Source organism: Ursus maritimus, unplaced genomic scaffold, assembly GCF_017311325.1.
Source record: "Ursus maritimus isolate PB19 unplaced genomic scaffold, ASM1731132v1 scaffold_16, whole genome shotgun sequence".
In the NCBI taxonomy this organism is placed as follows: Eukaryota; Metazoa; Chordata; class Mammalia; order Carnivora; family Ursidae; genus Ursus; species Ursus maritimus.
The window spans coordinates 61,612,140-61,637,943 of NW_024424008.1; the positions used below are offsets into that span (position 1 = coordinate 61,612,140).

General features: G+C 45.2%; 1 protein-coding gene across 2 annotated transcripts in view; it reads left to right on the forward strand.

The window, feature by feature from the left end:
- PDGFD (platelet derived growth factor D) overlaps positions 1-11,744 on the forward strand; it is a 225,082-nt gene extending 213,338 nt beyond the window's left edge. For both annotated transcript variants that reach the window (XM_040631278.1, XM_008690222.2), the window contains exon 7: positions 9,285-11,744. In XM_040631278.1, the coding sequence (XP_040487212.1) occupies positions 9,285-9,410 (126 nt within the window). In that variant the 3' untranslated portion in view covers positions 9,411-11,744. The remainder of the gene's footprint in view (positions 1-9,284) is intronic.
- The last annotated feature ends 14,060 nt before the right edge of the window (positions 11,745-25,804 follow it).

Consider the following 25,804-nt stretch of genomic DNA (forward strand, 5'->3'; position numbering starts at 1 on the left):
TTAAGATTTCATTTATTTATTCATTTGAGAGAGACGGAGTGAGAGCACAAGAGGTGGAGGAGAGGGCCAGAGGGAGAAGGAGAAGCAGACTCCCCTGCTGAGCGGGGTCCCAACGTGGGACTCGATCCCAGGACCCCAGGACCATGACCTGAACTGAAGGCAGACACTTAACCGACTGAACCACCTAGGCACCCCTGGACTCTTATTTCTCATCATCATAATACAACCTGTGGGACAATATCTTTGTTAGATTATATAATCAAATGCATGATGCAGTGATTCAGGGCTTACATGGCCTCTTTGTAGTAATATTATAGAATTCATAAAGCCTATCACTGCAAAATCTAGGTTGCTTTAAGAATTCTAATTTTAAGGTCCAAACTTGAATTCAGTTAAGTCCTTAAGAAATTAAGCAGAGTGAAGACAGCAAAATGTAGATTGACAGAAAATAGAGACACTTTCTAATTCTCTAAATATGATATTATTTTTCTTCCAAAAATGCCAATTTTTCCCAAATACTGCGGAGTGCTACCTGGGGAATCAGCTCTGAAAGTATGCAAAACTAAACAAAAGTAAATATGAAGATAAAAGAGGAACAAAAATTTAGGGAGAACAGAGTTCTGCTCTCTGCAGAGACTCTCTCCAGAGTCTGTTCTTATCACTAGTAACACTGTGCTTTTTCCTTTTTAAATTCACAGCACTTTACTTAGCATTAAAGAAAGAGTAGATTGAAGGACAGTCAGAGCCACTCCTGACGTTGGCAGCAGCTGTTACTTCCCCATCATGGGAGCATCACAAGTTACAAAATTTAGAGACTCAGTTTTCACATATGTGAAATGGGACTAAGAAATTATATCAGACAATAATTTATAAAGTGATTCTGGAGATCCAATGATGCATATGGAATAATGCATATGGAATGCATTTTGTAAGATGTGAAACATCATACAGAAATGTGCTTGAACTTTACATCAAAAACTAGGGATGTACTGTATGGTGACTAACATAGTATAATAAAAAATATTATTAAAAATGTGCTTGAGAATATAATCTAAACAAGGAAGCAGATATTATCATTAGAAAGGATTGTTTGAGCTGCTTTTCCTCTGTATCCACCAGAACAAAGGACTAGAGAGTGCTCCCTAAATAAAGCGCCCAGCTTTGTAAAACTGGGTGTTTTGTTTTGCTTTTTTAATCCTGAAAACAATAAAACAATATGAACAAGTTTGAGAGGTGACTTCGGAGCTAAAGGAGAATGGATATGTCATAGTGGTATTTTCAACTTGGGAAGTGTAGGAAGTCAATGCCACAGTGACCATGCTTACCTTACACGGGGGAAACATTATTTTAGACCTACATAGAGCTTATTTTCTTGGTCATAAGAATTTCTTACTCCACCCTGCAGTTTTCAAGGGGAAAAAAAAAATGTTTTCATGTCCAGAGAATGTGTTCATTGTGTTTTATTTTTGTATGACCTGATGAACTCTAGATTGGATGTTGTCCTTTGCATCTAAGGACCTGAATTTCGTCATGTTAGTCATACCGCGAGGATCAGTGAAGAATGCAATAACCAGGCTAGAGTTAAGTAATCCAGGGAGTGACAAGATCTCTGCCTAGGCATAACGCTGAGGAAAAGCATTCAAGTGCAGGCTTTTGATCTATTTGTAGAGTGTGTTATTTTCCTCTGGACTCTGCTCAGATAGAAGTTACAGCTTCGTTTTTTAAAATGTTTATTGCGGAAATGGTAGAGTTGGACATACACCCCACCCCTTCAAAAAACCCTCACCTCCCAGACAGTTAAAGCTAAAGAACTCTGAAGGGCCCTTCTCTTGCTTCTTTTCTTGTCTCTGCACCACAGAGCTGTTACCTGTAATTTCTGTTCACAATTAATATCTAGAAAGGGAAGCCCTTGATCTCTGTTCATCACATGAGCAGGTCTGAGATGTCAGCATCTTTTGGACACTGCTCTCGGAAGCATCTCTTTGAAACATTGTATCACAGTATTTTTACTTCTGGGGTTTGCAGAGCTCTACACAAAATCACTCTGCCAGGTGCTGGACGAAGGGACAAAACAGCATCAATCGCTGTCTCAGCCGCTGCATACCTGGGACAAATGTGCCTGGCACATTGCCCCGTGACTCCTAAAATCTCTTGCAGGGTGTCATGGTGATCACTCTGTTGAGTGCCTCGTGGGAAAGAGTAGAAGGCTTGTACCGTTTCCAGCAATGGGGGTTGCCTGAGCGAGGCTCATGAGGGAAAAATCCTGGTTCTTTGTTCTATTCGGTGTCTGTGTTCTTACCCCAGAGACACGAGAAACCAGTTTCCCTAGCTTCTGGTTGTAACTGATGAGATGTGAAATGAGTTTCCATGGGCCACGAGCACCCTTAAGGAGGTAACTGGAACTTGTCACATACGCAGGCCTGTGTGACTCTGTGCAAATATTTCAGCACTCAGGGTTTAAGGCATAAAATCTGAAAAATAATAAGGTTCCTGATGAAGCTTAGGTAATTGTTCTTTCCAGGGGTCGTGCTGTTGCTCGAGTAGGGGTTGAGCATTTTTCACTGTGCGATACAGTGTTACCTCCTTTATGACTTTCTGTTCTCAAGTTTGTAGGTCTCCTGTTAAGGTATTTTTCCTGTTTGCTCCTAGTAGTTCTTTGATGCCTCTTGGAATGTATAGGATACAAAAGACACTTCGGGGTAGTGATTTTTCAAAAGGAAGCTTCCAGAAAACATGTAGACCATTAGAGGATGCTGTCAGTTCAGTTCCCATCTTGCCTTCATAATGCTCCTTGAAGGAACAGGATCTTCCCTAGAAATACGGTGACCTTTTAAATTAATACTTAACTGGTTTTCATCATTTGGTTCCCTGTCTGTGGACATTCAGGCAAGAGCCAAAAACTCACAAAGCAGAGAGAGAAAGATCGAAGTTAATTTCTCTGTCTTTCCTCTCGTGATTTTGTCGAGATGCTGCTATAACCACCTAGCCTGTCTAGTAGAACCTTCTGCAGTGATGGAAATCTTCCCTCCCTGCCCCGCCCGACGGTGCCTCCAGCAACATGTGGTTGGGGGGCCACTGACGTGTACGGACGCAAACAGGAGACCAGACTTTGCGTTTTATATGATTTTAACTTACTTAAATGTAAACAGCTACACAGGGCTGGTGGCTGCCGTATTGAAGAGTGCAGCCCAGTCCCGTTTGTGTTTCTGGCACAACCATTCCTGTCTCTGGACAAACTGGAAAAGAAATAATGACTTTAGAGGATTATTTTTGTTTCACTCCAGAGTTTCATGTTAAAAATGTGCTTCCTTGGGGCGCCTGGGTAGCGCAGTCGTTAAGCGTCTGCCTTCGGCTCAGGGCGTGATCCCGGCGTTCCGGGATCGAGTCCCACATCAGGCTCTTCCGCTATGAGCCTGCTTCTTCCTGTCCCACTCCCCCTGCTTGTGTTCCCTCTCTCGCTGGCTGTCTTTCTGTCACATAAATAAATAAAATCTTTAAAAAAAAAAATGTGCTTCCTATTACAGCTTAAGAGTTAGGAAATGTAAGCAGGTATTTATATGAACAAAAAGATTGATTAAAAGTTTTAAACTGTTGAACTTCAGATTTGGGATAAAAGAATAGTAATTTTAGTTTTTACATGTTTAAGCATGTTCCATAGAAACACATTTAGCAAAAATTGGAAATTGAGATCAAGGAGACAGAAAAAAAAAAATGTTTCCAAAAAGTTTCTACTCTGTGGCAAAAGCAGTGAGATTTGGGGTTCTGATTATAACCAATCATAACAAAAGTCAAGAAAATCTCTTTTGTTTTTCTGGAAATTGCATTTCTACAGCTAGTGTAGAGTCTCCCTGCTTCCTCCTCTTTCTCTCTCTTTGGGTGAGACTGTGAGACCACACTCCCAAGGCTGTGTTTCCGACCAGAGACGGGGCAACAGAGCAAAACATTGCCTGACTGAAAGGAAGACGTGGCCTCTGGTTCCAGCTTTGCCATGTAGGGGAGCCTAGGGATGTGTGGGTTCCTCGCTTCATCCCCACAGTAACCCACAATTTTGGGTTCCCAGGCAGACCTGAAATTACATGGTATCCATTAACTATTATGCTATCCTACCCCCAAATCCTACCTTACTGAAATTACGTAAGGAATATAAGCAGATTGGTGTGGAAGTGCTAGGTCAATGTAAAGGAATAAAGATGTGATCGGAACAGTTAATGTTGATGGAAAGTTCACTCACACATCAGTGATACCACTGACACTTAGCTCATGGGGATACTGGACAAAGGCGAGAGCTGAAGACTTGGAAGCCCAGAACAGATGTGGATGGAGTTTTCTGCGAGGTCTGGCTTCCCTGCAGCCTCGATGACTCCCCAAGTGAATGGACCCTACATTTAAGTACGACCAAATGTGCACACCCCTTTCCTTCTAGACCTAGCTTCCCACCATTGCTTTGCACACCTGCATGGGGGTGTGCTCCCCTCAAGTAGACAAGACCCCTCGTGACATGAACGGTCCTCCCTGCGAATTCTGTGCGCTGAATTTGGTGCCCGGTTAGCCTTCCGTGAACGTTTTCTGCAGTGGGTAGTCATGAGCCCTGAAAGGTGCTGTCGAAATTATGGAACGGCTTAGTTCTTTAAAGGTTGGCCTGCAGCTGAGTGCACCCCAAACCCCAGAGTGCTCCCAGAAAACTTAATGTCTACAGAGAGCAAGATTGCATTTTCAGTATTCATGATTGTTTTATGGACCCTGACTATAATCCCAGCCTTTGGTCACCTGCAGACTTCATGGGCCAGGGAAGCGCAGCTAAACTCTGTCATCGATGTCTGTCTTACCGAGTACCTGTCTTATGACGTGGAATCAGCCCTTCCGCTATGATGTTCCACGAGCTGGGACTGCTGCCTGCAAGTTTGGTAATTACCCAGGCAGAAAATAACGTGCTCTCCCTTCTCAAGATGCTTTTGCTTGTAATCACTTATGTTTCAGAAAAATGGACTAGCAGCCCTTAAAAATCTAAACTCTCTGCACATTTTTCGTAAAGTCTAGAAGCATGGAAAAGCTCAAAATGGAAGCAAAAATAGGAGGATTTTTCTTAAGATCAGAAGCTATATGTATACGAAATACCTCCTGCTTTAGAAGTTGGGGAGAATCTTAAATAAACTCTTAATGAGTCCAGCTTATACAGTGCGTTTGTCCTGAAATATGTGTTTGTGTTCCTATGTCAGCCATTAATTTGAGAACTATTACAAGGCCTTAACAACCTTTTTTTTATATTCCCAATAAAGAAGAACCCAACTCACCAGATAGCTTTTTTGCCTAGTATTGTTTTATTAGTGTAATAGCTTTATGGTAATGATTTATTCAGTGGTTTATTGGCTACGGGGCGAGCAACCGAGGTGAAATATCTTTCGTGATATGGTAATTTGCAGACTGCGCGTCTTTGCCTTTGTGTAGTGTTGTGAAAGCCACCAACTGGCTTAGTCGTTCTCCAGTTAGTAAAAGTCAACTTTGCCTGGCTTCGTGTGGTTTTCCAGGTGGTGGAGAGGGTTCAGGATTTCCATCTCCACCCACAGGTCGTAGGAAGTGGCTGGCTGCTCGTCAGTGGATTTTTATTTCAGGGCGTGCTTGCAGCTGTGAACCCTAGCTGGAAAATAGGAAAGCATTTGGGGATGGTTCCTATTAGTAAGTGTCCTTCAGCAACTGTAATTAATGCAGTGGTTCCTTCCCTTTCAAAGTGACCAGACAACCTATCACCAGCCAGTGTGCCTTCCCAGATGAAGGCTTTTCACTTCTCTTTTAACTTTCCAGGCTCTCTCAAGTCGGCTTTGCTTTCTTCCTCCTTTCAATGCTGTGTATCTGCACCTAAGACCATTACATGGTCTGAAAGCTTTGAGCATCAGTGCTGTGATCAGCCAGGAAAGCAGTCCAATTTCCACTTTGTTCAAACAGTGCTTTCCTGTCTTGTCTGGGAAAGTGTCTGCCAATTCATTTTTCTCTTCTTATCAGCAAAGCACATATATACTGTGCTCACGTTGCTTAATATAAAACACAGGGAAAACCCCTGAACCATGAGGAGACCAGTTAGAAATGCTGCCCTGGCTCTGCGCCCATCCCACCGCACGCACTTTTGTTTGCCGTCAAATGAGAAAGTGAATCACCAGAGCCCTGAATGTCCAGGGGCGGTCATCACAAGTCATGCGGCTTTCATCACGACCTTATGCTTATCGTGTGCCATCGTCTTAGGAGTCCTTTCCCTCCCCTACATCTGCAGACCCCCAAATCTGGTTTACGTAGAGTCTTGGACCACAGTGACTGATGCGTATTGGAGAGATTCCTGGCGGAGCTGTAGGACTCAAACTTCTAACGCCTTCCGAGGCACTCCGACCAAATATAGCACAGCTGGACTTGCCGATTCGTCGTGGGCGGGGCCATTCAGCACCCCAAAATGGCAGACACTCTGCAGTCTTCATTCTTTGTTTTGTTTGGTTTTGTTTTGTTTTTACTTACTTGTTTTTGTATGAAGAAGCAACATCTTTTTTTTTCCCATGTAGTTCCCAGCAGGAGAGAACACGGAAGCCACACACAAGGGCAGATGTCATTGTAATTCTGCTCTTCATACTTTAAATCTTTGGCCAGAATTGTGAAAGGGTTAAAAGTGGCCCAAAGCGTGGGGCCCTTTTTTTGGCCTCTGCTTTATTTCCTGGCTTGTGTGTCTGTCCCCTGTGTTTGTTGGAGGTGCAGGGAGACAGGTAATGAGAGGAGACGCAGGAGGAGGTGAAAAGGAGAGAATAGGAGCGTTCACTTCCGCGTTGGCACCTCCCCCCCCTCCCGGGTGTTTCTTTTCCAGCTGCTGTGTTCCCAACAGGCTACTGAGCCATACGAACATCAGTTCCCATTTCACAGGTGAGCTCATCCACCTGGAGTCAAGTTCCAGTGCCACCCATTCTCCTGCCAACTCTGTAACTTTGGGCAACTAGCGTAATCTCTCTTTCCTTACGCATGAGAATTAGAACAGTACCTAAGAGTGCTGCAGGGAAGTCCAGATAATACCAGCAAAGTCCCTTACAACAGTGTGTGACATCTGGCAGATACTCCGTGATCTTAGTAGCAGTTTCTGTTGTCCTTGCCCTCGAAGCACTTTAATCCGACGAATAGAGACAACACAAAGTAAATCGGGTGACGTTGCGCGATACATATTGCCAGAGTAGTAGAGTTGCAGGAGAACAAGAGAGCAATAGAAGTAGCTATCCGACCTGCCATTTGCATCAGCTTTACCAACAGCAGATGTTTTTGAGTCTTTGTGCCCCTGGCATGAACTCTCGTAGGGAGTCCCTTCCCCCCTTGTTTTGTACTCATAAGTATTCTTCTGAAGCCCTGCTGCACGTGGGAATCCGTGTTCCACAGTGTGTTAGCGAGTCCAGACTCCAGAGCTGGATCGAACATGGGACAAACGAGGTGACTTATTCTCCTCCTCACTGGGGCCCCGGCCCAGCCTGGCTAAATGAAGGGGTACAAAGTGCTGAGGACTCTCACCCTGCTTTTCCTGCCAATGGTTTTGGCCTGTTTGTGACTCGAAGCAGGTAATGATGTGAAGGTGAGCACATTGCTGGGAAGAGAATTCGTAGTCAAGAATCAGACGAATGCCATGAGAAGTCCCGCGGACTCTAAACAAGATTTTGCCACAGGTAGCCTTCATCTAGGACCAGAGCCTGCCAGCCAGAGCACCTCAGTCCCCACTCCAGGTCCCCACTCCAGGTCCCATGTGGAGCTTGACACCCCTTGAGACACAAAAAGAAATCATGGGCACATCAAAGAGGCGTTGGTCCCAGTGTGCTAGGACCCTAGGGGACAGAGCCCTGTGCGCCAGTCCAAATGGCCAGAAGACCCCGCACAAGGCACACGGCCTCCTTGAGGGTCTCAGTCCTCCCATCTATAAGATGGGGATAAGGATACATCCTCTACTATGTGACAAGATTTGTTGGAGGGCAAAAGAAATAACGTGTCTGTGCAAATCCTTTGAAAACTATAAAATACAACATCATTGTATGGTAGCATCCGATGGAGTTTGGAGCCTGAAAGGAAAATAGAAAAAAAATCAAAAGTTAAAGGCTAACAGGAACCTAAGAACATACAGAAGAGAAGCAGTTAAACTGACCAGGTAGTGTCTGTGGACGCATGTATGTGATTTTCCAAGTAGTTGTGTCTGAGATGAGCAATGTTTGATTTTAGCAACGCCACAGCAGGGAAGAAGTTAGCTTCCATGTAAACGTACTAAAATCATGTTTCAACTTAGATTTTTGTAAGTTTTTATTTAAATTCCAGTGTGTTAACATACAATGTAATATCAGTTTCAGGTGTACAATGCAGTGATTCAGCACGTCCATACATCACCCGTGCTCATGACGACAGGTGCACTGCCCCATCCCCGTCACCTGTTCCTCCCCCACTCACCTCCCCTCTGGTCACCAGCAGTGTGTTCTCTGTAGTTAAGTCTGTTTCTCGGTTTGCCTCTCTCTCTTTTCCCCCCATGTTCATTTGTTTTGTTTCTTAAATTCCACATATGAGTGAAATCATATGGTGTTTGTCTTTCTCTGACTTATTTCACTTAGCGTCATACTCTCTAGCTCCATCCACGTCATTATAATCAACTTATTAATTTAAAAAAATTAAGGATTATACTTTATGAAGAAATGCTGTATTGATACACAGATATTATGTAGAAGGATTTTAATGGAGCCTGGTCTGTTTTGAATTGTAAAAGGTATTGTATATTAACAAATGTATAAGAACATAAACACATTTTCACTTAATTATGGCCACTAATCACCTTCATCAGGGCAAAATATTTTACATCGACCAAACGTTTAGCCACACTGGTGTATTATGTTCATGACTTTTTTCATTGTTCTGTCTACGGAAGTAATAAATGCTCGGTTTTGTATTTATCCATAACATATGCTCTGTTCAGAAGAATCTTTATGACAGTATTTGGAGCAACACTCGGCACGACACAGGGCCTTTGAAAGCTATCGAGAAGTGCCTGCCAGGACCCCTGAGCTCACCTTGGTACTCAGGGCTGGTAACGCAGGTGACGTTACTCTGTGATCACAGACCACTCCACGCCAGGAAGTTGATGACTGTAAAAACTTACAGGAGAGCATCATGACAGCAAGTCCATAGTTTTCATTGGCTTCTCAAAAGATTGGGAACCAGTTGTCAAAAAGAGCCTAAGGGGTATCTAGTTGTGCTAAACTCTCAGGGCTTTCTAACAGGAAATATGCTTCTTGTCCTAGGTATTAAAGTTTGAGCCTGGCCATTTCAAGAGGAGGGGCAGAGCGAAGCACATGGCTCTCGTTGACATCCAGTTGGACCACCACGAGCGGTGTGACTGCATCTGCAGCTCGAGACCGCCTCGATAAAGAATGTGCACATGCTAACACTGAGCATGAACGAATCTTTAGTTTAAGGAGGGTGTGGTAAGAGACCCTTGCCCACCAGCAACCGAACTTCACTTAGCCTGCAAAGCAATGAATACAAGTGGTTGCTGAGTTTCAACCTAGCTTTGTTAGCCATGGCAAGTAGAAAGGTATATCATCAACTTCTGTATCCCAGAATATAGGATTGCATTTAATAATAGTGTCGGAGAATATATACACGTATGTATACATATGTGTATATTTTCCGTGTCTGTGCATAAATACATCAAACGGTTTATTCAGTATATACAACCAGGTACACCAGAGCTGACATATGGTTGAGTTATTTAGACCCTTAAAATCTTTTGACAAATTCAGGGACATATTAAATTACCTGAAACATGGCCTTGGAAGATTCAGAAGATTGTTTTATTTTTAAATTTGAATCACAAAACAGCGGTGGATCTTGCTCTTTTAAAGAGAGCACCTTTTATATTAAAATCCAATAAATGAGCTTTTCTTTATATATACATCTTAAGTGTAAAAAAAAAAAAAAAAAGCTATGGTTTCTGGGGAAAAGGCACAGACCTAACATTTTTCCCATGGGATGCACTACATGCTTACCTCTGTAGACAATAATTACCCATCTCCAGAAGCATGCCATAATAATATAGATGCTTTAGAAATTAAGTCATTAAGTCTTCTTTTTATGCATCTTGCTGAGGCATGCAAATTCATTTAACATTAACACCTGTCTCAAAAAAATTTCTTGGAAGGTTTATTATAATCCTCCCAGAGACAATTTATTAACTGTAGCAGAAATTTGAACTGTTTCTTCCTGAAAACCCCTCCACAGAAGTAACTCCTTTGGAAAATGACATGGGGACTTTGTATGAGCCTTTCAAAATACTGTTCATTGAAAGATTTGGGTAGTTGAAAGTAAGAAGAGTGAACGTAGAAATATTAACGGAACTGGAAATCGGGTGGAATATTTGATTGGATCCATATTTAATAATGGGTCCAAACTCTCCAAACTATGCTAATTCATTTTATGTCTCTTGCTTTTGTGCTCCTGTCTCTTTGATATACAAACGTGGATTTACAATGGCATTTAAATTTGGCAAGCATCATGAATTATTTATAGCCTAAAAGCTTTCGTGTATTAAAACAACCCAATTTTATTGATGTAAATTCCTAATTGTACCCTCACTTGCCATTCTGAATTCCTGTTTCTGAACTAAGTGAAATCCGATCTGGGTGTGTGGTTCTCTCCAGGCCTGTGGAGCTTGTTCTGAGAAGCCGTCCTGCAAGTTACAGGAACACGAATTTGGCCTTGCCCCACCACTTGCGACCTTGAGTTCATTACTGGTATTCAGAGTCATCTTCCCTCCCTGGGTCCTCAGTGTCTGTTGGAAAGGAGGCTGACTCCTGGAGTAGGAAGTGATTCATCATTCTCCAGAGCAAGGCTCTTGAGAGAGAGCATGATGAAATCCAGATAGCTCCAGGGCTACTCCGAGAAAGCCCCAGTTTTCTTGCTGCCTTGAAACAAAAAAGGAGAGCCGATTTCTTCCGTGAGTCTAGGGCCCTAGTGACTCGAAGCGCCTTGAGTGAGGGGGTGTGAGGCAGGCTGGGTAAGCCCCGGGCTCAGGGAAGGGGCCTAAACACACGCTTCAAAGCACGGGGCATGTTCTCCACTGTCCTTAGTCGCATCCTCCTTTCCTTTCAGCTCTTTGAGACGAAAGGACATTCATTTCTTATTGAAGATGCCAAACTTCCCTAGAAACACCCAGGTTCTTACCGCCGGGGGTTGGGGGGGGGGGCTGCTGAACTCCCTGTCTTGCTCAGTTGCCCAGAGTCCCAGAGCAGAGTCAGAAGTAGCCGAAGCAGACGCCCTCACGATCAGGGGACCGCTCGTCCCCTTCACGAGCACGTGCAAGTTTGCCATGAAAACATCGGCTTGGGCACCCAAATCAAAACGTGTGTCACCTCGTTCTGGCTTGTGCAGCTCACGTCGTAGCTGTAAGTATGAAAAATTCAAGTGTTCTCCCCAGTTTTCAATAAACCTTCCAGGCTGCAATAACCGGGACGGTTTTCGGTTAAAGCCCCATCTGTACTTTTTATTTATTAGCTGAAATGTAAGCAGACATATTCACTCACTTTTCCTTCTTCTTTCCTGAGTGTTTTATTAAAACGTCCCCCTTGGTTATCTGTTATCTATTGCACGTCCAACATGTAGCCAATAAATCTGTTTCATCGCCATCAAAGGAATAAAAAAGCTCGCTGTACAAATTACATTTCAAAACAAACCCTAATAAATCCGCATTTCTGCATGGCTCACTCTCCTGGAATAATGGCTTTCATTCAATATGTTCTTATAGGGCAGAACACTTTCATAAGTGGAATTTGTTATGTTTTTTGTCATATCAGTAACATGCAGCTTTTTCCTTTCGCGGCATCTTTCTATAGCAAATGTAATATGGCTCTTATCTTCATGAAAAATATAGATTGCTTTTGAACAAAACTACACCATTATTTAGTTCCCAATTGCAGTTTTAAAAGGTATAGAGCGTGATGACCTTACTTTCAGCAATGCATGCAGGTTTTCGGGGTGACAAGATGGGGTGACGGCTGCCGGCTTGCTTTCAGGAAGTGGGAACGGCACCAACCTTGTCCCCTGGAGCAGGCTTTCGCTCTGTCCCTGTCCCGAAGCTGGGCAGTGGGGTGGGACTTGAGGTCTTGCTGTCCTGTTGTTGTGTCTGTGCCTCTTTGTCTGTTTCCCCACTGGCCTTCTAATAAAATGTAGTCTCTGCTGACATTCCTCCCTGAAGAGAGTTCGCAGCCTGTCTTGTCCTTAGGGGCCTGACATCAGGACCATGCAGATTTATCTCCCTTCTGTCTGCCCTGGAAGCTTTCCCGTCCCAGCCAGAGGGGGCGTGCTCCCAGCTCAGGGAGACACATGAGGGGCTGCACACCTGCGGACTTTGATGTATGATCAGGGGACGGACGGGGAGCAGGGTTGCAAAGTGTAAAGAGAGCTCTCCTCACTGCACGAATTCGAGCTTTTGCTTGCAGCTTAGTCTTTGTCATCGTCCTACCGGAAGCAGGACGGCAGCTGCTCAATGTGGGCTGAAACTCAGCCACTTGATTTAGCTGAGCGGTTTCAGGTTGTTTGGGGGAAGGGAGTAGAGACGTGTATTCTGTATCAAAAATCAATTTTACCACCGGAAATACCAGCTAATGTGTGAGTCAAAGTGTGGGGCAGGGACAGGAAGGAATCAAATAATGCTGTGCACGGTAGTTAATTCAGATAGCTTGGATTTTTATATAAAAATCATGCTATATAGGGGGCGCCTGGGTGGCACAGCGGTTAAGCGTCTGCCTTCGGCTCAGGGCGTGATCCCAGCGTTATGGGATTGAGCCCCACATCAGGCTCCTCTGCTATGAGCCTGCTTCTTCCTCTCCCACTCCCCCTGCTTGTGTTCCTTCTCTCGCTGGCTGTCTCTGTCGAATAAAAAAAAAAAAAAATCATGCTATATAGCTAACATGATTTTTATATAAAAATCCAAGCTATCTGAACATATATGTATATATATATATGTACACACACACAGTTATCTGAGTATATATATACAAGTTATCTAAATATATATATGTTATCTGAATATATATATACAAGTTATCTGAATATATATACAAGTTATCTGAATACACACACACACACAGTATTTTAATGTAGATACCTTAATCATCTTATGTTATTTCCTGAAGTTATACATGTGTCCAGTTTTGCTCCAAGAATAACTTAACAGATGTCCAAATTGTTCACATCCTCCCGGGATCCTCTGGTAAAATATTAAATTACAATTCATAGGTTAGTATTCATGCCTGAAATCCCAGGAAATACAGTTTGTTTATTGACGGTTCTGATCAAATATGCTAGAAGAGAGAATATTTATAATTCACTGGTTTTTATTGACATCCACTTAAATTGTGTTGTTTTTAAAGATCAAGTTGAAGACATGGCAGCCCTGGGGTGTGGGTTGGGGGATCTCCTGAGTGTCAGGGGACGGCATCAGCCATGGGGATGCATGAGCCACTAACCGCTTCGTTTCAGACTTCCTGCTTGCCCTTCAGGTTAAGTCCTCAATTTGCAAGTTAACGTGTATCTTTTTTAAATAAAGTTCATTTCCATAGAGATCTTAAAAATTCTTTAGCCGACCACATTAGAAGGGAGTGGGTCTGAGTTGGTCACAAAGCTTAATGTACTTCATGCTGCACGTTAAGGGGCAAGAAATCTTCATTTTCCAATAAAACTGTTTGACTTTCTAATTATTTTAAACTGTTGGATACGGGCTGCCAGGTTTAGTGGCAAGGAACCAAATGTTAAAATCACTCTTGGATTCAATTTTTATTTTACATAATTCCTATAATATAGGTTCTCTTTTAAGAACATATTCTGGGTCATGTTCTCTAACCTCCAGGTCTCTGGTTGAGGTCATATTACAAATTCATTCTGTTCCAGTATCTTCTGGCCTTTCCTTTCCCACTGTGACCCCCACATTCCTTCTCTTTCACACCAGTCTCTACCCACCAATCTTTGGGTCAGAGAGAATCAGGATCAAGGTCTGCTTTGGAAAGACACAGGAGGTGGGGGCCATTCTAGACCAGGAGAGCAAATGGTTTCCCAAGTGAGCACGTCATAGTTTTACCATGCCAACTGTTAAGAAATCACTGCTTTTTGAGATTTGAACATGCCAAGTGAATGTTTGCTATTATCCATTTTGGTACAAAGTTCAGAATATGCTGGTGGATATTTATTGACTTCAAAGGATACCTAGCCACTGTCAATATGGGGAAAAATTGACTAAATTCAATGTTTCATTTGTTCACTGAACAACAAAATGTATTAAAACACACTATGTATCAGGGTTGTTTTGGGGTCAAAACACAAGGTCCACAACAGAGGATAAAAGTAGAGATAGATATTCTAGGGGGGATAAACAAGAACAAAGATCTTCCAGCAAAAATGCATAAGGTGAACGTGGGCCTTTCAAGGAATGAAAAGTAACATGGCAGGAAGGAGACACAATTGGTAGGTTTGAAAAGGCAGAAAAGCAGCTGGTTCCACAAAATCTTGTGAGGATGGCTAGCAAAGTCTTGTCATCTACATGGAGGAAAGGAAGCCACGGGGTCTTTTAGACGTAGTGGGGCTGCAAGCATCACAGTGCATCAGAGAGAACATTAGAAGGTCTTGGGTTCAGTGAGACAGCCGGCCGCTTTCTGGACCTGTTTCCTCATTTACAAAATCAGAAGGGTGAGATAGAGCCTTTCCAACAGGACATGTCTGCATTTTGGAAAATAGCAACCTGCAGGAAGGATGGGGTAGGAATATTAATTATTAAAGCTCCTCGGAGTTCTTGGGATGAGGTGCCAGAGACAGGAGGGGTGTAGGCCCCCTGTGATTGTGCAGGCTCTGCACTGAAGTTCTAGAAAGTGTTATATGCATGGACTGGGGCTGCAAGGAAAGTTAACAGGATTCGGAGGTCTTAATGACTCAATGAGGAGAGCAGTGCAGGCTCAGGGCATGTCCTAGAGGAAGAAATCCTGTGAGCGGGACTTCTGAGAGTATTTCCCACAGAACACTAGGGAGGCAGGAAGGAGAGGCTAATTTTGAGAGAAGAGATCGTAATTGTCTCAAAAGTAGAGCATGAGGGAGAGAGCAGGGTCAAGAATGTCTCCAGGGAGCGGGGCCTCGATTCCCAGGTAAATGCTAGATGATTTCACCTCTCTGGGGAAGGTCCTGATGCAGGAGGATTGGGGAGGGGGGTTTTCTTCAGTTTTCTTCTTCAGTTTTCTTCAGACCTGTGCAGTCTTTCACTAAATCTTAGATTCTAGAGTCGGGTTTTTTTTCTTCTTTTTTTAAAGAAAAAGTTGATTTCTGGGTCTCATTGGAAAGTATGCTCTCAATACATAGACGTCAATCACTTTGCTGATTCACCTAAACCCCTATTTTGTTTAAAAAATAAATAAATAAATAAAATACCTGATATTTTTCAGGTTAAACCTTATCTGAATACCAAATTCGATCTTGGTTATTACCTAAATGAAAAGCGGAGGTTTGCATGACAGATCACTTGTCCCTGTGTCACATGCTGAAGTGAAGACCTTTGGGTGTGAGAGAAACTCTGACAAGAAGCCGTGAACAGATGCACAAGTTCGCTGTGCTGAGAACAATAGCTTGCACTCGTCCTGAAGGAGAGAAAAGCCCAGACCAAATAGCAAGTGTATTAACTGGGGGAAAAAAAGGAAAACAAGGAAATATTTTGGTCCACTGTTTACTCAAAAATACATTCAAAAACAAACAAGAATTAATTCTCTGAATTCCACTCCAGCTCACCCCACCTAATTTCGATGGGAACGAAAAGTTATTGCTGTCGTATCAGTGGGAGGAGGCATATTCCTTCAGGAAACATTTTCAAGAAATACAGGAACTTTTGCACAAGATTGGAGCAAATATTGCTTTCCCTTTTTCTTCTCATATAAATCAAAATAGACTAAAAGCCACAGAGTTGTGAATGGTATGGTTCTCAATTTGATCTCAAAATAAAGGAGGCAAGCCAGAGTTTAATCATAGTCGTGTTTTGTGTCTAGAATGTAATGTGTCTGGAATAGATCTAGGGTTTTCATACTATATCTTTTCTCAGTGATTCAGTCGTCAATTATTTTTGAGAACCTACAGTGTATCAGGCACTGTTTGAGGTCCCGGGAAGGCACCCATGAGTTATACCATCTCAATTCCTGTCCTTGTAATTCTTACCATGTCACACAGATAGGCAGTAAAACAGTGATTACCTGAAGCAATTTCCAGAACCACTGTGACCAGGGCCTCTCCGCTTCCCGTGGAACAGGGTTTCTCAAGCTCAGATCTGTGGACACCTGGGGCTGGACAATTCTTTGAAAACTATTAACTTCCAGGATATTCATTCATTTATTCAACAACAAAAATCATTAAATGGCTACTGTCATATATGCAGGCACAGTTATAGGGGCTGGGGACAAAACAGACCAAAATCCCTGTCTCTGAAGAGTTTATAATGATGGGAGGCAGATAATAAGTAAAATGTACATACTGTGTGAGAAAGAAGTAAATGTTATGGCTACAGATAGATAAGATCAGGGAAAGGGGATCAGTAGTGGGGGGGAATTCAATTAGGTAAGGTATTCATCTAAAATAAAGGCCCAAAGGATATAAGGGAGAAAGCCATGGAAACAGCTGATAAAGGAGTATACCCAGCAGAATGGACAGTAAGTGCAAAGGCCCTGAGGTAGAAGCTTGCTTGGTGTGGGGCTGGAATGGCATCAGCTAGGTTGAGGGGTAGGAGATGAAGTGAGGAAACTAATAGAAGCCAGATGTTACTGAGTCTTTTAGACCATTGTAAGGACACTAGTTGATATCACTAAGGATCGTTAGTGGGGTTCAACAAACATTTCAAATTGTCCTTCCAGGCACACAGGAGGATTTTATTACCCAGCTCCCTTAAAGTTAGGCGTGTGATAGATTGAGTTATTTGCCCCAGTTCTTCACTCCTCCTCTGCATCTGCACACGTGTCCTGGCTTCACCTTGACTGTGGTTTTGGTCACAAGTCTTGCTTTGGACAACAGGATGTAAGAAGACGCGACGCAAGCGAGGACTTGAGATGTGCTTGCCACGTGAGGCTGCTCTCTTGAGCATCTGCCGTCGCCACGATCAAGACAAACAAAACCCAAACATATGCCCTGACTCGTCCAGGGACTCTAGAAGAGGCTGAGAAACGTGTCAAAGAGGGCTCCCCCAGATGACCCGCGGCTTAAAGCAGACCCCTGCGAGCCTGGTCTGCATCAGCCGCCCACACACGCAGGCCGAGCGGGGACGGCTTGCTGCGCACCCCTGGGACCCTGCGGCCCAGCACAGCCCCTGGCTTCAGCCGATGAGGGGGAGGGGGGAAGTGGAATCCTGGAAAGACACCACCTGCCTCCGCACCCGCTTTCCAGCTGCCGGGGCAATGGAAGCCTGTGCAAGAGCCTCTGTTCCCTGAAGGTGCAGCAGAGCCCCCGATGACTCATACCTGTTGTACGTCCTGAGAAAGAAGGAAAAGTCTGTGGTTACAGGTTTCTCATTCTGCAGCATCCCCTGGCTCGGCAGGTGCAGGACCTCTCTCCAGGATTCGAGGAGAGGAACCTGGTGATTTGACTCCTGTGTAAAGAGCTCTGGCTTCATAGAGAGCAGACAGAAGAGGGTGTGGGGCAGAGGCTCAGAGACAAAGCAGGATGTGATTAATGCCACCGTAGCACGGGCAACAGGCGATGATGGCCCAGACCCCTGGTGGTCGTGGGGAAGCCGACCCGTGCTGGGATCCTGAAACATTGGGGAGCTAGCCCTGCAGGGGTTTGTTGGTGGACAGCCTGCGGGGCGGTAGAAGAAGGACTGACGGAGTCAAAGATGGCCCCAGGGTGTGGGGCGGAGCGGGGGTGGGAGGGAGCCGCAGGGCCTGAGCTGCAGAGCACTGGCAGGGGAGGCGAGGCAGGGCGGGGGTCCGCAGTCTGAGTGGGGACGCGCCTGGTCAGCACCCCTGTCGCAGGCAGGGACAGAGGGGGACAGCCGGCCAGGGACAGGGCTGTCCGTGGTGCACAGACCGAGCTGGCATTCAGAGCCAGGAGCCTGGACGACACCACGAGGGAGGTGACAGTAAATCGAACAGAGGGTCCTTGAATAGGGGTTAAGGATCAGGAAAAGCCAGGGAAGGAAGACGACAATCTGACGAGTGTGTGGTCGCACCGAACATCTCGGCCTCCGTCCCTTCAGCTCTTTCTTCCAATCCTCCACCCGGATCTCTGTCCACGGAGGCACATCTATTTTGCTGTTATTCTTTCTTTTATCTTACATTTGAGTATTTTTATCTGTGCAGGAGCATACAGTTGTTAATGGTTTCGCTTGTTTCCGATTAGATTCAGAACAGGTATCTTACCAACAAATGTTCTTCAGAGTAAGGAGAATACGAAAGGGAAGGAAACGTTCGTACAAGTGACTGCCGCCCGCAAGCGGTGCTTCCGGGCTCCCAGCTCGCTTCCTGTTTACGGCGGAAGCGGCCGGCGCACGACGTCCCGTGACGTTCATCGTGGCACGCGGTGGTGCGCACGCGTCCGTGCTCCGAGCGCTCACCTCGAGTGTAGCCCCCGTCGGCTCGCTGCGCGGTCGCAGCCTCCCGGACTGTGTTCCCTGTGCTGCGCCTCGTGCCCCGCACCGGCTCGTTCCCAGGAGGCTGCTCTTAATGGCGTGAGTCCTGCGTCCTCCGGCGAACGGCCGGGCCGGGCTCCTGGGAAGGAGCCCTCACCGGAGAGGAGGAGGAGAGAACAGATTACGTCAGTGGCTCTTTGCTTTACAAGGGCTCCAGAATCACCTACAGGGATTACGAAACCGAGCGCTGGACCCCATCCTCGGGTGGTCTGATTCTTCTCCGATCCATGGGTGAGAACAGGTTTTGCATGTGTAAGTTCCCAGGGGATGGTGGTTCTGCTCGGTTGGGGACCACGCTTTGAGAACCACGGGGCTAGGCGACGTGTCCCCTGCTTTCCTCCATGTGATATGGCTTCAGCCCGCTGTGACCCTCTGCAGAAGGTCACCGTTCCACCAGAGCTGGCCCCTGCTACGTGACTCAATTTGCTCTGGAGCGCCGGTAGCTTCCTTCTGCCCTCAATGGCTCACAGGTGGTGGCACTTCCCTCCTGATGGCCCCCGAGCTCCTGCTCTATCACTGTCCTTCCCTCACACCCTACTCATAACTTAGTAATTAGTATCTTTGGAGATATACCCTCCTTGAATTATCCTATTTGGGTGAACCATCAGTGTCACTAATACAAGAGTCCTGGGGAAGAATGAATACGCCATTTTAAAAGGCACATGTGGCCAATTGTGTCAAATGCTGCCAAAGGGAACAGCAGGAGGAGGGTTTAGAAACGACCATTGCATTCAGCATTTGGAGGCCACAATGGAATATTGGAGACAAGAGTCAAGCAGGGAACATTTGAGAAAGCGTGGAAGGAGGTATAGATCTGCAATTGAATCCCGTCCTCTTTAATATCTGAAGTAACATGAGGCCCATGATGACGAGGTCTTCTGCCATCGGTGGGCCGATTTGCTAATGACTGAACCGGACGCTCAGACCATCCCACATCCTGTAAATTGTAAATCGAGTTGAAGGGTGGGCCTCCAGCGTCAGAAGCGTCAGGATCACCTGGAGGGCCTGGTAAACCGGCAGGATGCGCCCTCCCCCCGGAGTGTGAGTCCACACACCTGTGATGAAAGCCAGTCACTGACACTTTAACCAATTCCCAGGTGATGCTGACATTGTGGGTCATGGGCCCACGCTTCAGAAATCAGTACTCTGTTGGAGATTTCTCCTACCCCACCTTTCCTTTCCATCCTGGGCCAACCCAGGCTCTCATGATGTTCGCCCGAATTACCACCAACCTTCCAAACCGTCTGACAATAAGCAGGTAAGTCAAGTCAAGTTGTGGGGATCTGGAGGCTTTTGTGCTATAGTTCTTTGGTTTTCTTTTAAGTGTGGGCGTGCGTGTGCAATCTCTGACTTCACGGGCCAAGGTGAGGCTCATCACCTGCGTGGGGAAGGGATTAAGGTAAATGTTCAGTCACCTATAGGAAAAGCCAGACCAACACTGAACTCCAAAGTTCTGTATTTGTCTCAGAAAACATGATTTCAAATCTTTCTCAAGAACCGTAGGCTTTAGGAGTTTTTAAAGTTGTTTTAAGCACTTTAATCATTTCCCTTAGCAGTTATGTGATATCATCCCTGTTTCAGAGTTGTTCCTTCAAAACCCGTCTATTTTTTTTTTTTTTTTTTTTGGTGGTGAAACACAAAAGAACACAAAATGTCTTTGCAGTTTTTCTGTGAGATAGTACTCAGCAGTTTCAGAAAAATCGACTGGTCAGCTTTCTATAAAGCACCAAGCAGGGCGCTCTCTCCAAATTGCATGCAATTACCGCGCACTTCTGTGTTGCTGGTGGAATGCACTTTTGTTATTTTCATAGTCAACCAATCTTGTATAAACATGGCTTAAAATCCTCTGAAAGGATAAATATTCAATCTTCCAAACATCAGATGTTGATTTAGAATTATTTCCACAAATGGCTGAGACCAGGCATCAAATTTGTAGAGAGCCTAATGGTCCTGTTAAAAGTCATCTGAGAAGAACCAGCAGCCAGGGACCAAAGGTGTGGGGGGGAGCTGGCAGCTCCTCAAGGGAAGTTGGGTGAGCAGGTTGTCCAGTGTCCTGCCCAGGGAAGGACATTATCATTGGTAAATGTTACTTCTTTTAAAGAATAACTTGTACTCCTTTTGTTATAGATGGGTTTATGAAAACTTAACAATTAAGGGCAATTTTTGCCATTCCCACTGGTGTAAGGTGGTATCTCAATGTGGTTTTGATTTGAATTCCCCTGATGGCTAAGGATTTTGAACATTTTTTCATGTGTCTGTTAGCCATTTGTATGTCTTCGTTAGAAAAGTGTCTGTCCATATCTTCTGCCCATTTTTTGATTTGTTTATTTGTTTCCATGTATTGAGTTTGAGAAGTTCTTTGTAGATCTTGGATACCAGTCTTTTATCTGTAGCATCATTTGCAAATATATTCTCCCACTCCATGGGCTGCCTCTTAGTTTTTTTGACTGTTTCCTTGGCTGTGCAGAAGCTTTTTATCTTGATGAAGTCCCATAAGTTCATTTTATCTTTTGTTTCTCTTGCCTTTGGAGATGTGTCATGAAAAAGGTTGCTTAGGCCGATGTCGTAGAGGTTGCTGCCTATGCTCTTCTCTAGGATTTTGATGGATTCCTGTCTCACATCGAGGTCTTTCATCCATTTAGAGTTTATCTTTGTGAATGGTGTGAGAGAGTGGTCAAGTTTCATTCTTTTGCATATAGCTGTCCAATTTTCCCAGCACCATTTATTGAAGAGACTGTCTTTTTTTCTACTGGGTGTTTTTTCCTGCTTTGTCAAAGATTAGTTGCTCAGAGAGCCGAGGGTCCATTTCTGGGTTCTCTCTTCTGTTCCATTGGTCTGTGTGTCTGTTTTTGTGCCAGTACCAGGCTGTCTTTGTGATCACAGCTTTGTAGTACGGCTCGAAATCCGGCATTGTGATGTCCCCAGCTTTGTTTTTCCTTTTCAACAATTCCTTGGTGATTCGGGGTCTTTTCTGCTTCCACACAAATTTAAGGGCTGTTTGTTCCACTTCTTTGAAAAATGTCATTGGTATTTTGATTGGGATGGCATTGAAAGTGTAGATTGCCCTGGGTAGCAAATTGACAAGGCAAGAAACAACAAATGTTGGAGAGTATGTGGAGAAAGGGGATCCCTCTTACATTGTTGGTGGGAATGCAAGCTGGTACAGTCACTTTGGAAAACAGTGTGGAGGTCCCTCAAAACGTTAAAAATAGAACTACCCTATAACCAGCCATTGCACTACTGGGTATTAACCCCAAGGATACAGACGTAGTGAAGAGAAGGGCCATATGCACCCTAATGTTCATAGCAGCATTGTCCACAATAGCTAAATTGTGGAAGGAGCTGAGATTCCCTTCAACAGATGACTGGATTAAGAAGATGTGGTCCATATAGACAATGGAATATTATTCAGCCATCAGAAAGAACGATTAACCAACATTTGCAGCAACATGGACGGGACTGGAGGAGATTATGCTAAGTAAAATAAGTCAAGCAGAGAAAGACAATTATCATATAGTTTCACTCATTTGTGGAACATAAGAAATAGGAAGATCGGTAGGAGAGGGAAGGGAAGAATGAAGGGGGGGTAAACAGGGGGAATGAACCATGAGAGACTGTGGACTCTAGGAAACAAACTGAGGGCTTCGGGGGGGTGGAGGGGGTGGGGGATAGGGATAGGCCAGTGATAGGTATTAAGGAGGGCACGTATTGCATGGTGCACTGGGTGTTATACGCAAGTAATGAATCATGGAACTTTACATCAAAAACTTGGGATGTACTGTATGGTGACTAACATATCATAATAAAAAATTTAAATAAATAAATAAAAGTTAAGGGCGGGTAGAGGCACCTGGGTGGCTCAGTGGGTTAAGCATCTAGCTCTTGATTTTGGCTCAGGTCATGATCTCAGGGTCCTGAGGTCGAGCCTCCTGTCAGGCTCCGTACTCAGTGAGGAGGCTGCTTGGGATTTTCTCTTTCCCTCCCCCTCCGCCCCTCCTGCTCATGCTCTCTATCTCTCTCTAAAATAAATAAATCTTCTTTTAAAAATTAAGGGCAAATAGTTCCATCTACTGTAAATTATGAGATACAGGGAGATTATTGTCAATATCATTTTTGGAGAATGTACTTTTGGTCAGGTGACATTGTGAGTCGGTGCCCTGGATGGTGATGCTGGGGAGGAAGGAGAGAAGGAGCCCTGAGAAAGGGGGACTGGATGGGGGCTGAGTGAGGAGCTCTGTGCCCAGACAGGAGAAGAGGCCGGTCCGGGTTGGGGACCCGGGGTAGGCTTTGGGTGGCAACCAATGACTGTGGTTTTGTTCTACAGCCAAGAAGGAAGTCAGGGCTCTGACAGAAAGCATCTTACTTTTTATGGACCAAAACTAGTAGGAGGTGGGATAAGAAGAACACAGACCAGACCAAACAAAAACTTACTCAGTAGGGTTTGGGAGGGACCCGGAGCGCGGGGAGAGCCTGGTCACAGCTGGAGATGAGCTGACACCACATGAGACCTGTCATTTACCAAAAGTCCTCTGGGGGTGCCGGGCTGCCCAGACATCTGAGATCATTTCTGCATTGTAAATAGATGTTGGTAAAAACAATGAGCTAATATAGAAACGGGGAAGAGAAAGAACACATTCCCACTCCCTCTGACCCCACCCCAGGGATGGCAGCACCTTTTCCAGGGACAAGAACGGTTCTTCCCATTTCCCCACGCAGACTGAGCTGCAATGCCTACCTTCCCCTTCACGGCTCCAAGAGAGGAGACATACCTGCTGTGACAGAAGCATTTAAGACTAGGAATTCTCCCCACGGTCCAGGCAGTAATCGCTGTAACATGTGTCCAGTATGCACTAGGAACTTTAAGTATGTCGTATCATTCACTTAACTCTTAAAAAATCTTATTCTTTTGTGCACACTTTAAAGATGAGAAAAGTAAGAGAGAAAATTTTAGGTGACAAGGCTAAAAAGGTTCCAAGCCAGAACATAACTGAGGGGGCTCTAGTTCCAGGGCCTGTGCTCTTAAGCACTAAGTGTAGGACCCCAGACCTTCGGGAAGAGGCTGGTCCTCTGGTCTTTCTCACCCATGGAACATGTACAGTTGGCTGGAGAACAGTAGAATTCAGACCACACTGAGGGCTGTGAGCACACCTCACACTGCTTACTCTGTTTGGAGGCCAGCTCGAGCCCATTCCCCCTTCTGTGTTTGGAGAGCCACCGCACATCCTTCCACGGCCCCCCGAATGCCACCTCATAAAGCCTTCCTTGTCCCCCTGCCCCCACCTCCTGAACTGAGTGTCAGGACAGTGTCAGACCATCCCCTACAAACCTCTAATCCCTGTAGTGTTTGTGACATTTCACCCTAGTGAAATGAAACCCTAGTCCCTTCATTCATAGGACCCTCTCTGCTCTTCCCTGGGCCCCAGAGGCCCGACAGATCCTGTCTTTCTCACCTTTAACTTCCTAATGCCTGAGACCGTGTGTGACACATAAAAGGTGCTCAGTAAACTGGATTAATTAAGCAATCACTTAAATGTCCTGGAAACCATTGTCTTTCTTGGCACTTGAGTTGCTAGGATTGTATTTCACTAACTTTGTCTAGTAGTCTGTCAGAAAAACAAATGCAGAATTTTCCCTTCCTTACGGGGGGGGTAGAGGATTCAAAAAATAAACCGGCTCATTTCAGCTGTGCTAATACTTGTCATTGCTCCTGGTCCTTACTGTGAGCAAAGTCTGAGTGTGCTGCTGGGCTATGAAGTCTCTGAAAGCAGAGATGTCTCTTCTTTTCTCTTTCGTGGTCACTGCTGCTCCCCTAGTCCAGGGCTGTAGTCATGGCTACTTTACATGAGCCCAGAGTGAGCTCTGAGCTTAGACTCTGAGCCCTAGGTTTGCATCTCAAGTGTGCTGCCCCCTTTCCATAGAACCTTGGGGAAGCCCTACCCATTCTGGCCTCAGCCTGCTTCCCCTTGTAGTAACCATCAGGATCAAGAAAATGATAGGATTTATTTGGGTCGACGTAAATACGTGAGTTTTAAACAGATGGTGGTAGTAGAATGTTCAAAAGCACTTCCGGTCACTGAGTCTTGGGTCAGCTGTCACCCGAGGCAAGCATCAATAAGCCCATGTCATGGAGAGCAGAGCCGGCGGCCGTCACCAGCTCAGCGGCCGGGCGGAGATGATGATCCGTCGCCTGGGATGCCCTAGATGAGAGCTGTGAAGTCCTCTCTGGTGCTCACCATCTCCGAATCTAGGACAGGTGCAGCTAGAATGAGGTAGAAAGCTGTTTGGGAGTACCTAGCATCCAGCACTCAAAGGTTACTTCAGAGGGGTGATGAGTGGACATACTAGCCTTTCTGCTGTGACCAAGCTCTCACTTGGTCATTTGAAGTCACACTCAGCTTGGGCAGAGGGCAGACTTGCTCTTTCTCTTGTTTGCATATCAGAGGTATAATTTGCACCAAACTGGAAAGGCACAGGGGCGCCCCAGCCTCTCCTTTCTTCTCCCTGAAACCGCAAACAGAAGAGCGGAGGCTGGAAAAGCATGCTGGGACTGATATGCAAATGAGAACACACGGCTTCACACTTGGCAGCTTCGCAGTCCTGTGAAGTGGAAATTTTTTGCTTTGAAAGTAGTGTCAAAAAATTGCAAGAGATGTAAGTGTGATGTCAACGATTTGTATTCCACTCGTGTTTTCTCAGAAGACTGGGACCTGAGGACCCATAACATGTTGAATAACCACAGTGGAAATTTCCAGCAGCTCCACCTGCAGCGGCTCAGCGCAGCAGCTGATAGGCCAGCTCGGGACCCAGCAGCCTCCCCGAGCTAGCTCTGCACAGCTCTCCTGCACCCCACAGCCCACCAGGGGGACAGAGCCCAGGAGAGGGACACCCCAGTCACAGGCTATGGAGTGCAAACACGGCGACAAATCGTGCGCCCGAGCCGCCTCTGGCGTCATCTTCCGAAGGAGGTGGCCGCTTCTGGAAAGCGAATACAGTTGCCCAGGCACCCGTGACAGAAATTTAGTAAGAAATCCAGTGACCATGTTTTATGTAAAGCGTGTTCACGAAGCCTCCACTGTTTGTAACTGCGGTGCAACGTTTAAGACACACCACAGCCTCGCCAGA